General features: G+C 33.7%; 1 protein-coding gene across 1 annotated transcript; it reads right to left on the bottom strand.

The window, feature by feature from the left end:
- Positions 1-6,031: 6,031 nt before the first annotated feature.
- Positions 6,032-11,004, bottom strand: LOC105226813 (5-oxoprolinase). Its single transcript, XM_011205869.4, has 8 exons — positions 10,522-11,004; positions 10,157-10,436; positions 9,783-10,095; positions 8,861-9,623; positions 8,046-8,788; positions 7,720-7,980; positions 6,442-7,642; positions 6,032-6,369 (listed from the first exon to the last, which is right to left on the bottom strand). Exons 1-8 carry the CDS (start codon positions 10,693-10,695, stop codon positions 6,217-6,219), a joined length of 3,888 nt encoding a protein of 1,295 aa, XP_011204171.2. The 5' UTR covers positions 10,696-11,004; the 3' UTR covers positions 6,032-6,216.
- Positions 11,005-13,015: the final 2,011 nt, after the last annotated feature.

Genomic DNA, 13,015 nt, shown 5'->3' with positions numbered 1-13,015 from the left:
AATTATTAGATACTATGTATGTATGTATTTGTGTGTGTGTGTGTATAATTTTTATTGCGCATAAACTGTAATATATTAATATACATAATTAAAACCGAAATAGAGTTTTTCGTCTAATGCAACGTGAATTATGCCATAATCCAATATTATTAAAGCAAAAAGTACACACACAACAAAAACAAAAAAAAGAGTTTGTAAAACAAAATGTAATTAAAAAAAAAAAACTAAAACCAACAACAAATTGATAATTATTGATGTTAGAATTTCTTAATTGTACACCGTTTCGATAAGCTACTGTGAATTACCAACAAAATATACAACAAAAAATGCATTAACATTAAATAAAATAACTACAAAACAAACAAAAAAAAAACTAAAACAAAAAATATGTGCAAAAATAAGTTGTCGTAAGCAGATATCGCATGAATACTAAGGCAAAAAACTAACAACAATACACAATTTTAATATTGCTTTTTTCCACACATTTTGAATTGTTAAGAAAAAAACATATTTTTGAATGCTGGTTTAAATAGATTTCGGTAATGTGGAAAGTTGAAAGCAGTCGGACACACAGAGTTGCAAAAGGAAACAAGTTCCTAAAAGAAGAAAATTATCCTCAATTAATTACAGTTAAGATTTGTTTTTAAATATATGTATATTATAAATATTTTTTTTTTATATATTTTTTTATTTAATATTTTTTTAAATATAATAATATTATTATATTTTTTCTAATACTTTTTTATTATATTTTTATTTTTTTAATATTATTTTATTTTTTTTTTTAATTTAATTTCAATTATAAAATTTCAAAAATATAATATACTTGTACTTAAATTATATTTTTTCAATACAATTTCCATTAAAAATTCTTGAAGAATTCTGTAAACACTCAAGGGGGTTCTACTGAAATACCATTACAGAGTCTTCGCTATAGAGTTGTCTATGTCTGAAACTATCTGTGTCCTCAAATATCAACTTTAATTATTTATAAAATATTCGAAACAGTCAAAAAAAAAGGAAAAATTTTGCATTTTGTGAAAACATTTTTTCAAACTTTTCCGTTGTTTCTGATATTACGACAATGTTCTAGATTGATAATTTTTTCTTGTGGTTTCCGATTGCTAAGAGGGCTGAAATCGTAAGTATGGTTACGAGCCAATGTTTTGAGACCCCCTTGTATCAGCTATTAAATTTTGGACCTTTTTAAATTTTCCCAGTATTTTTGTAAAATTAATAAATAAGTATAAGAAATATTAATGCTGTTTTTACGACTTCAAATTATCTGAAATTCAGTCCTTTGTACTAGAATACCCCCTTAAATAATTAAGTTAAAGAATATAATTTTATTTTAAGATTTATTTATCTAAAAAAAACTTAAATAACAATGCTTACTTTTTTCAATATTTTTGAAAACTTTTTTTTTTGTTTAAGTCAATATTCAGTTTAACTTGTGAAATTCGTCAAAAATTGTTCCAACTCTGCCTACTTTTATATGTATATGTATGTACATAAATTGGATTTTTCTTTCTTTCTTAAAATACTAAGTATGACTAAAAAATTTGTTTAAAAATTATTATTTATTAAAAAAAAATTCAAATTAAAAATTCTTAGTTTTTTTATAATTAATAATTCTTTCTGTTTTCAATATTTTTTTTATTGAAAATTTTTCTTTCGAATTTTGATTTTAAAACGTTATGTACAATTAACAAATTTCCTTAAAATTGAATTAAAAAAAATTGTAATAATTATTCATTCTTAATTTTTTCAATTTTTTTTTGCAAATTTTTTCTTTAAAATTTTGATTCTGAACTTAAAAAAATTTAATAAGTTTATATAATTGTTGTAGTCACTGATATTTTTTTAATATTATTTAATTTATTTATTACTTTATTATTATTCTGTTTACTAATTTTTTTTCGGTTTTTTTTTAGTTTTTTATACATACATATATTTATATTATATTTTAATAATTAAATTTTGATTTTTCTTTTGCTTTTATAATAATTATTTTTGTTTTTTGGATAAATGTTCATTCATTATTTTTTTTTATATATTTTTAAGTTAAAATACATATGTATTAATTTATTTTTTTTTTAATTTTTTATTTACTTATTTAATATTTTTGTTATATATTTTTTTATTTTTGTTTTATTTATTTTTTATGTATATTTTTATATTATTGGAATAAATTTTCTTAGCAGCAACGATACATTACCGAACTCGGCCAGCAATTTTGTTGTTTTTGTTAAAAATAATTCATAAACAGCCTAGTCTATACGTTGTTTTGTATTATTTCAAATCCAAAGAAAACAAATTAATGTCAGAACACAGAAGCTTGCTCACAAGCATTACGTGAAATTTGCCATAAAAGCATTGCATTTTTTTTTTAATTTTCTTGATTGCCAACAATTATTGTACTTAATTTTTATTAACGCAAAAAAACAACAAGAAATTCGAAAAATCTCGAGCAATCTGTGATATGGGGAAAAATTAAACAAAAAAAAGATAACTAAAAAAGAAAATCTTATGTAACAAAGTTTCGGAAAATTATAATGAAAAATATAAGTTTTTTATACTAAGTTTAAATGATAAATATATATCGCATTGTATTTGTATTTGTATTTGTATGTATGTATTATAGATATTTAACTTCCTAACGAAAAGAATATCAAATAGTTTAGTTTATTTTAAGCACAGTAGAAAATTATAGTTTTTCAAAGCTTTACTATTGCCAAAAACAAAGTAACAAACAATTACAAAAAAACAACAAAAAATTATTTGCGTACAAATAATTAAGAAACTACCAAAACATTACACACAAAAATACTTTGCATATGGAAACTTGAGTATCCGAATTACAACAACAGTTGCGTACAAAAACAAAATAAGTAAATGAAACAAAAAAAATGCTTTGAAAAAAAACTGCGAGAGGTGCAAAATGTGTAGTCTAAATTTCGATATATGTATGTATGTACATGCGGACCATATTTTTTATGTTTTTTGTGAAGTTTTGTTTTGTAACATGAAAACAGTTTTCTAATGTTTTATTCAATTTGTTTCATATTATATATTTTTTTATAACTTTCCTCTTATTTTAGTTTTCGGAATAATTTTCTCATCTTGAAGAAATTATTTTTTTTATAATTTTTATATTTTTTTGTACATTTTTTAATAATTTTTATTTCTAATTTATTTTTTTTATATGTTGTACATTTTTTAATATATTATACTATATTTTTAAATTATTTTTTACCGCAAATTTCTCATTTTTCCATTTTTTTTTTATTATATATTTTTTTAAGATTTTTTTTTATGTATTTTTTATTATTTCAATTTATATTATTATTAATTATTACATAATTATCTTAATAATAATACCATAAATTTTTTTATGACCATCACTTTGTTATTTTTGGAAAACATTTTCGCTTTTTGTCTATATGTCTTTATTTACGTTTTTACTTTCAATATTTTTAAATTTTTTATATGAATATTTATTTGCAATATTTAATTTTCTTTTGCGTATAAATTTTTGATATGATTTTTTTTGTAATAAAAAATAGTTTTCCTTAGTTATACAATAATTTTTAATTTTTTTATATTCGTATAAATACATATACATATATATTAATATTTTAATATTCTGTTTTCTTAAAATTTTCAACTTTTTGAATTGTCATACATTTTTGATTAAATAATTTATGCATATTATTAATTTTTGAGTAATTTTTCTTTTTATGTTATTTTTTTTATATTTAATTTAATTTTTTTGTTATTTTTTTATTTTATTTTATTTTTTCTCTTATTTATTTATTTTTATTTTTAATATTTTTTAAATTTAACTTTTTTTATAATTTTTTATTTAAAATAATTCCACAACCTCACCTCTCCACCTACACTAATTCACACATTTCTCAAACAATAAATCGAATAAAATCTATACGTTTATAATAAATAACAATCAAATAGCAGTAATGCAAATTCTGTAAGAAAAAATTGTGCTGTAAGTTCCAACAAAGTATGCATTGTTCATATGTCAAAATACAATTACATGTACATACGTACGTACAAGCAAGCATGCCATGGCGCTTGTCTGTATGTATTACATAGAACCAAATAAAATTTAACTAGTGGTAGAAATCTATTATTTGAAAAGTAAAAACTTCCATACATAAATTCTCAGAAAAAAAATTTAATAAGAAGCTTTTTCTTCGCAAGAAATAAATGAACTAAAAGGAGGTAAGTGTTAAATATTATATTATTTTATTTGTAGTCATTACTTTTATTTAAGAAGCAATTCATAATTCCATAAACAAAGGTAGCACACGCATCACCTTCCAACTGCGCCAAATGGTGCGGCGGATATCATTTCCATTGCCTACCCAAAGGCGCCGGATATTACGGCAGTGCTAGCATGCGTGCAAATTGAGTTGTCTACTTCTGGGGGCCGGATGACGAAAGTACAAACTGGCTGCCTACACTTGCTGCTTATTCTGCGCGCCTGGTGCATTTGGCGAAATTGTAAGGCGTCACCAAAATCTCCAATTAGGGTGGTCGGGCGGTTTTTTGCAGCGGAGCGCATTTTTTTAGTATCCTAGAAAAAGTACACTGAGTGTGAATGAATTTTCTAAATATTTTTTTAAAAACATTAAAATTATTTTTTTATAAATCTTTCTTATTTTTATTCAAATAAATATTTTTAAATACATTTTTTATTTAATACATTTTTTTTAAATACATTTCTATTAAATAATTTTTTTGAATAACTTTCAATAATTTATATTAATTTTTTTCCGATTTTTTTAAATAAATTTTTTCTTTAATTTTATTTTTAAAAATATTTTTTTAGTAACTCTTTTATTGTTTTTTTTTCCTTTAAATTTTTCCTTTTCATAAAAATTCATTTTAATAATGCTTTTTTATAAAATTGTATATTAATCATTATTCCGGTAAGACTTTCGAACCGGAAGTATGGTACCGTTACTTTACTTCCGGCCGAGGGCGTGTTTCCATTTCCGGTCCGTGCGTATGTCCCGCTTTCGTGTTCCCAATTTCGCCCCTTTGCGTATGCTACACCATCCACCACGAAAATTTCTAGCGCCGCTGCCGCCGTCTCTGCCGCCGCTGCAGGAAAAATTGATTTTAATTTGGTGCCAAAATCTCAGATTTCTACCAGGCGACCAGGAGCATGCAGTAAGCAGCCGCCGATTACAAGCGAATACAAAAATGCTTATAACTTCTAAACCACTGGTCATAGAGAAAATATAAAAATGCAGAAATTTGCAGAATCGCATGGGGCATGTTTTTATTAAAGAAATTTTAAATTTGGATTTACACAGAAATTTAGAAAACCAAAAATGTGTCCCAAATCGTCGGTTTTTAAGGACAAAATCGTTAAAATTATTCTTTCTCCTAAGTGAGGGTGATGAAATGGGGTGTGGGAAGATTTCCATTTATTTCGCTATTTATTTCGTGTCCAAAACTTTTAAATTCGAACATTTTATCCAGTTTTAGGTGATACGTACAACCGTTAGGTGAACAAAACTATATTACTCTGTGGAACTGGTTACAAGAGTATAAAAATTATTTAATGAAATTTGTATTTTTTTTTATCAAATTAAAACAAAAATGATTTCATGAAATATTTTTAATAATTTTTTACTATGAAATTTTTTTTAACAACAATTTGTTTAATACACATTATACAATGTAGTTTTTAATTAATTTTTTTCGAAATTATTGTTTTTTTCATGTATGTGTTATATATTTTAATAAAATATTTTTCTAATTATTTTGAATATTTTTTATAATAAATTTTTTCAATAATTTTTTATTAACAATTTCTTTTTTTTATATTTTTTTTTTTGATAAATTTATTTTATTATAATATTTTTTTTGAAATAAAATTTTTATTTATTAATTTTTGTTTGTATATTTTATTTAGTAACAATATTAGTAATTTACATATAACAACTTTTTGTTTTAGACTTAATGACAGTTTTTTTATATATGTATACTTGTAGACATTATAAAATATATTATTGCATTTGTGCAAGGCAAAATGTTTAAAATTTGCTGTAACAATATTGTCGTTTCTACAAAGCACTACAAATTTGTTTATAATTCTATAAAAGCTCTTTGGGTAAAATTTGAATTGTAATTGCAATTGCCACTTTTGACTTGAAATTGTTCTTGCTCTTATTATAGCATTCTTCAAGCTGACTCCTGCGCTTGCCTATACTCGAACACACTGCCGCGTTCGGTTAAATGATGTTTTTCCGCATGTGATATCACTTTGCCACCAATAGCTGGCACATTCGGCACGCCATAACCGCCACCGCCGGGAGTTTTCAGCAGAAATATGTCCTAAAATTCACGAAGCAAATAGAATTTGCGAATAAAATATTAAAATTACAAAGTAAGAAAAAAATAACTTACGCCTGCCTCCACATCGATGCAAGTTTTGGCGCCCAACGAGATGACGCGTCCATCGGGTTTGCGCAACAAATTCAAGCCGCGCTTAGCTGGCAGACCACCCGCCAAGCCGTAGGGTTGCAGCGTGCGACGCTCCGTTAATATTGACAACGTGACTGGTTTGCGGAAGAGCAATTCGCGTTCAACACCCTCACCACCGTGGAATTGGCCGGCACCACCAGACTGATCCGTACGCAAGCAGAAGCGTTTCAAGATGATGGGATAACGTAATTCCATTATCTCCGCATCGGTGATGCGCGTGTTCGTCATATGTGTGTGCACACCATCGGCGCCATGCCAAGTTGGACCAGCGCCCGCGCCGCCCGCCACCGTCTCATAGTAGCCCCACTCCTCATCGCCAATGGTGACATTGTTCATGCAGCCACATGAGGCGGCGCACACGTTGAAGGTCTTCAGCACGGTGTCGACGATGCGCTGTGAGGTCAGCACATTGCCACCGACCACAGCTGCGCCCTCGGAGGGATCCAAAATGGAGTTCTTCGGCACAATCACTTTGATGGGCGCCAAGCAGCCCTGATTTAGCGGCACATCGTGGCCGACCATGCAACGCAGACAGTAGATGAGCGCGGAGAGCGTAATGGCGCGCGGTGCATTGCAATTGCCCCATACCTCCGCGCCGGAACCGGTGAAGTCACAAATAGCATTGCCTTGCACGGGATCGATTTCGACGCGCAGCTTAATTGGAGAACCGTCATCCATAAACTCCACCCCCTCCAAAGTGGTGGTGCCATTGCGCTGCAAGACATTTTGTGCGATTTCCTTGAGCATATCGCGCACTGCGACTTCGGCGTTTTGCTGTATGTAATTCATGTAGGCCTGTACCACGTCCAAGCCATAGCTATCGATGAGCTCCGACACGAGTTGTATGCCTTTGTGGTTGGCGGCGATTTGCGCTTTCAGATCGGAAATGTTATCGGGTAGATTGCGTGTGCCGGTGGCGCCCTTGGCGCCGGTTGGTGTGGTGAGACGTTCCACGATATGTTTCTCTTGGAACACGCCACCTTCGACAATCAGGAAAGACTTAAAGGCGGCACCCTCCTGTGCCAGCGACGTGGAGTGCGGTGGCATAGAGCCGGGTGTGATGCCACCGATGTCGGCGTGATGGCCACGTGAGGCGACAAAGAAAACTGGTTTCGGTTGATCGCTAAAAGGTGGAAAGGGAGAGTGTGATGAAAACGTTATAAGTACAATTTTGTTGCAATAAAATGATTTTTGACTCACCGATAGAATACCGGCGTGATGACGGTGAAATCGGGCAGATGCGAACCGCCCGCTTGTGGATGATTGGACAATATAACATCGCCGTTCTTTAGGCTATCGCCGCGCACGCGCAACTGATATTGCACCGTCTCCTGCATGGCGCCCAAGTGGACGGGTATGTGTGGCGCATTGCTCACGAGGCCACCGTCGGGGCCAAAGAGCGCGCATGAAAAGTCGAGGCGCTCTTTGATGTTGGTCGAAATCGATGTGCGTTGTAGCACCCTTTAAACATTAACAGCAAAAAATTTCAAAAGTTTGCTATAAAATATACTTTAACACAGGCTTACCTGCCCATCTGCTCGGCTATGCTCATGAAGCGATGACTGAAGATGCTCAGCTGTATGGCGTCGAGCTTGCAGTCGACAACTGTGCGATTAGAGGAGCAAATATTTATAACCAGATCGCCGTGCTGCGTCACCTCTGCCACACAATCGGGTTCTACTAGTATGGTGGACAGTTGATCAATCAAAATTGCTGGTCCATTGATTTTACTGCCCGCCAACAAGCTCGCGGTTAAGTAGATCGGTGACTCGTGTGCGCCTTGCTCGAAGAAAATGCGTGTAAATCCTTGTGGCTTTGGTGTCACCAACGCCGCTTTCTTGATTTCCAACTCAGGTGGCGTATTGTTCTTACCCAAGCCGCGCACGCGTATATCATCCACAACAATTGCGCGATTTTGCAGCACGAAACCGAACTCGGTGCGATAGCGTTGCAGGAATGTGGCAATGAAATCACCATAAGACGCTAGCAATGCGTCTTCTTTACGACTTGTGGTGGCTGGCGCGCACATCAGGGCGCAATCGGTGCCATCGTATCTTAAATGTAAGAATGGCTCCAATTCGAGTTTGCTATAACCTTGTGACTGTAAACTGCTGGCGCACTGTGCGGACAATGCGTCTAAGCGCGTCTTCAAGAACGCGGCATTTTCTGCAGAGAACGCCAGACCACAAGGTTCTTGTGTCTCCTGCACAACATCGGCCAACGCCATGCCGTAGGCAGAAAGTACGCCGGCGTACTTGTGCACAAGCACCTTTTGATTGAGAGCAGTAAGAAATTTTCATTAAATAATAACGCTTAGCGCGCAAATATTATATTTATTTACCTTGCTGATGCCCAACTCACGCGCGATGGAGCAAGCGTGTTGACCGCCTGCGCCACCAAAGCATGCCAACACATGTTGTGACGTGTCTAGGCCACGCGCTTGTGTTAGCGCCCTGATGGGACGGCACATAGCCTCGTTGGCGACGCGTATAAAGCCCAAAGCAACATCCTCCACACTCAATTGCTTCGAGTCACCGCCACTTTTCAGGTGCTCATTAATCAGCGCGCGCATTTCGTCGAATTTCGCTTTGGTTATTGCGTAGTCGAGCGCTTCATTTTCTTTGGGACCGAAAATTTTTGGAAAATATTCCGGCAATAAACGACCCAATATCAGATTCGCATCTGTGACGGTGAGTGGACCACCTTTTTTATAACACGCTGGTCCAGGATGCGCACCAGCCGATTCAGGGCCGACTACGAAAAGACCAGAACGAAAGAAAAGCATTGAACCGCCACCGGCCGCCACCGTATTAATATCTAATTGTGGCGCTTGTATGGTAACACCGGCCGTTGTGCTCTCAATCACATGCTCATAACTGCCAGCATAGCGTGAGACATCGGTCGATGTGCCGCCCATATCGAAACCTATTAGTGGCGCGTTCGTTTCTCGTGCGCCCGTCATTGCGTATCCGACTACACCGCCAGCGGGACCGGAGAGAATGGCGCGCGCACCGCGAAAGTTCTCCATGCGCACCAAACCGCCATCCGATTGCATGAAAAGCACATCAACACCAGCCAATTCTTTGTCGAAGCCAGATTTGAAACTGCAAGATGTGGATGCTAAATAGTTTCACTTATCTAATTTGAAATTATCTACTCTGATAATGTAGGATATGCAGCATAACAATTTACACAATGTGTTTATATGACATTTGTCTAGTCATTAACTGTCTTAGTTGTCTTATCAAGCACAATTTTATTACCTGTTAAGATAACGTTCTACGTGCGGTGTTAAATATGCCTCGGCGCAGGCTGTGTAACCGCGCGCCACTAAGCGTCGCATTGGCATAGCTTGATGCGAGAGCGTGATGTGCGTAAATCCAAGCTCCTCCGCTATTGCGCCAACTTGCAGTTCATGTACGGGGCACGCAAAGCTATGAGCCAACACCACCGCCACGCTCGTAATGCCCTCGTCGCGCACCTGCTGTAGTGCTGCACGCACAGTCGCCACATCGACGGGCTGCATTTCTAAATATTTTGCGCCCGAAGTGCCTTCAAGCAGCGGCCAAGTGTGTTCTATGTGAAACGAATGTAGTTTAGTTAAATGCAGTCATGCTTGCATAACGTCAAACTTTACCTAATTGACAGCGATTTGCCTGCTCTGGCACAATACGACAATCAATTTCCACTACGGTTTTATATAAATTGGACGGTTTACGTATATTGAGGTCGAATATTTTTGGACGCGCTTGATTGCCAATATATAACAAATCGCGGAAGCCCTCATTCACCACAAGCGCCACAGGATCACCTTTTCGTTCCAGCAATGCATTGGTGGCGACAGTTGTTCCCATACGCACCCAACCGATCTGACTAGTATCCACAAGTCCCTCCGCCGTTACGTCATGACCAGTTTGCTAAAGGCGGATTTATGCAAGAAAAATAAATATAATTCATTTCTGTTTTCCACTTGTTGAAATAAGTTGCTAAATTGCTTGCTACCTCTTTTAGTATGCGTCTTATACCCTCCCGCGGCGCATCACTATATCGGCTGGGATCCTCTGATAACAGCTTCAAAGTACGCACTTTTCCATTTGGACAGATGCAAATTACATCGGTGAAGGTACCACCGCGATCAATTGCAAAACAATATTTTCCATTCGTCAATTCAGCCATTATTAACACTTGTTCTTTACAATTTAGTATGTGTGGAATTTTATTATTTCAAAACGTATGTAAGTATATGTATGTATTGGAGCAAATGCGTCCACTCTACTTGAATGCTAACTGGATTCTGAGTTTTAAAATAGCTATGCATACGCTTATAAATCGTAAATGATTAACAAACGATAACAAAAAGCAAATACGGATCAAATGAAGATATTTTCAACACCTGAACTCAAAGCACAATAATACAATTAGAATTTTTCAAAACAAATAATATTTTGATAACAACTATTCAGCTGGGTGATAGCAGCAATGAGCGTTGCCACGCGTTGACAGCAGCATTTATACCGGCCACAGTTCGATAGACGTCTACTCAAATACTTATCGATAAATAGTCATGTAAACAGCTGTACGATTGTGAAATACTGTGAGTGGAGTAGAATAAACAAGTTTAGCTTAGAAGCTTAGCTAGAAATTTGTTTATTTATGAAATTCGTCGCTTATCATAAGATGTGTGTGTGAAGCTTTGTTTATTGTCATACTTGATATAAGCGCAGCTCTCAATTAAGCGCGTGATAGTTTTATCAATTCATTGTCAACAGGTGTGCCTTTTATTACTCTTACAATATATGTATTTACATATAAACGTATGAATATACATACATATGCACCTAACTATGCTTAAACAATCGTATAATGAGTAGGGACGTACGTATGCATATACATACATATGTATGTGTGTACATATGTGTATGTATGCTTATCATAGGTAATGGTGCTAATACGAGGAAAGTACCATATACACATGCATATGTACATATGTACATATGTATGTATGAGATGTTTTCAGCATGATGCCGATTATTACAGATAGCTGTTTTACATTTTTGTTACACCCAGAAGAAGGCGTCGGATACCCTATAAAAGAAAAATATACACAAATGATGAGTATGACGAGCAGAGCCGATTTAGCCATGCGAACTGGGTCCTCAGTTTCTGAGATAGCAATCTGACAATTGCATAAGACCCAAGAAGTTGCTCATTTGTCGGAATTGCCGATATTGGACAACTATATCATATAGCTGCCATACAAACTGAACAATCGGAATCAGGTGCTTGTATGGAAAACTTTCATTTGACGAGATATAATATTCAAATTAGGCATAGGTTTTTATCCAAGGCAATAGTGCAATCTCCGATCGTCCAGATGTGGTCCGATATAACATACCTAGATGCCATACAAATTAACCAAACAAAATCTAGTTGTATGATTTTTTTTTTTATTGTGATATGTTGTTGTAGCGGTAAAATTCTGCCGAATTGACAGTCCTTGGCTGTATAAAAAAATCCGGGTCCGTTTCGGTTACGTTCCGACTGTCGTGGGAACGGATTTGGGAACTTAGTATATTCTAGCTTCGGTGTAATCGCAGTAACGGTTTTCCTTGTTTTTAACTAAAAACATCAAAAATGCTCAGCTGATACTGGTTATCATATGGCATACTCAAAACTTAATACAGTTATGTACAAATGTACTTACCTGCTTCCAACTCTACACACACACGCCCACTTTCTAATAAAAAACACGTTCGATTTTGTTTTAGGCGCACGAAATAGTTTGAAGTTTTATTGCATTGCCTTTCGTGTTGTTGTTGGTGTTGGCCGTGTGCATGTATGTAAATATGTATGCAGGCGTCCGTCTGCTGTTTGAGTTTGTCGAGTTCAGCGTCAACACACTGTTTCGTATTGTTTTTGTATGTATGTGTGTGTTGCTTTTTAAATTTATTTTTAATTCATAATTTAAATATGCTTCATATCAGTTAATACTTATCGTTTGCTCTGCTTGCTTGGAATATATTCTTATCTTTTTTTGTTGTTGCGGTACAATTAGTCGATAAACCTCAGCCAAGTGTTTTATTTGTTGCTTTTATTTTTGTTTTTTCTTTTGTATTGCCGTTTTACTAACCAAACCTTTGTTGTTGTTTTTTTTTTTAATTTTATATTTGTTTTTTTTTTTTTTTGAAATTCAACACCTGTTAGCTTTTCACATTGAAACATGCAGTAATCAATATTTGTGGTACAACAGTTAATTATTCGTAATTGCTTTATAAGTATATATGCTTAATTTGTATTTATTTCTTTTTAAATCGTTTTCTTTTAATATATTTGTATATGTATATTATTCATTTTTTGTTTTGTTTTTGGAATTATTTACTTAAAATGCATTTAGTATCGCTGCTAACATTTAGTTAAGTGTATATATAAATTTAATCAATTCTTAATTAATTAATTTAATTTAATTAATTTCGTGTTTTGCATTAAATTATTTATT

This window comes from Bactrocera dorsalis, chromosome 3, assembly GCF_023373825.1.
Source record: "Bactrocera dorsalis isolate Fly_Bdor chromosome 3, ASM2337382v1, whole genome shotgun sequence".
NCBI lineage: Eukaryota > Metazoa > Arthropoda > Insecta > Diptera > Tephritidae > Bactrocera > Bactrocera dorsalis.
Note: the sequence above shows the minus strand (reverse complement) of the source record. Positions and strands in the feature narration are given on the sequence as shown.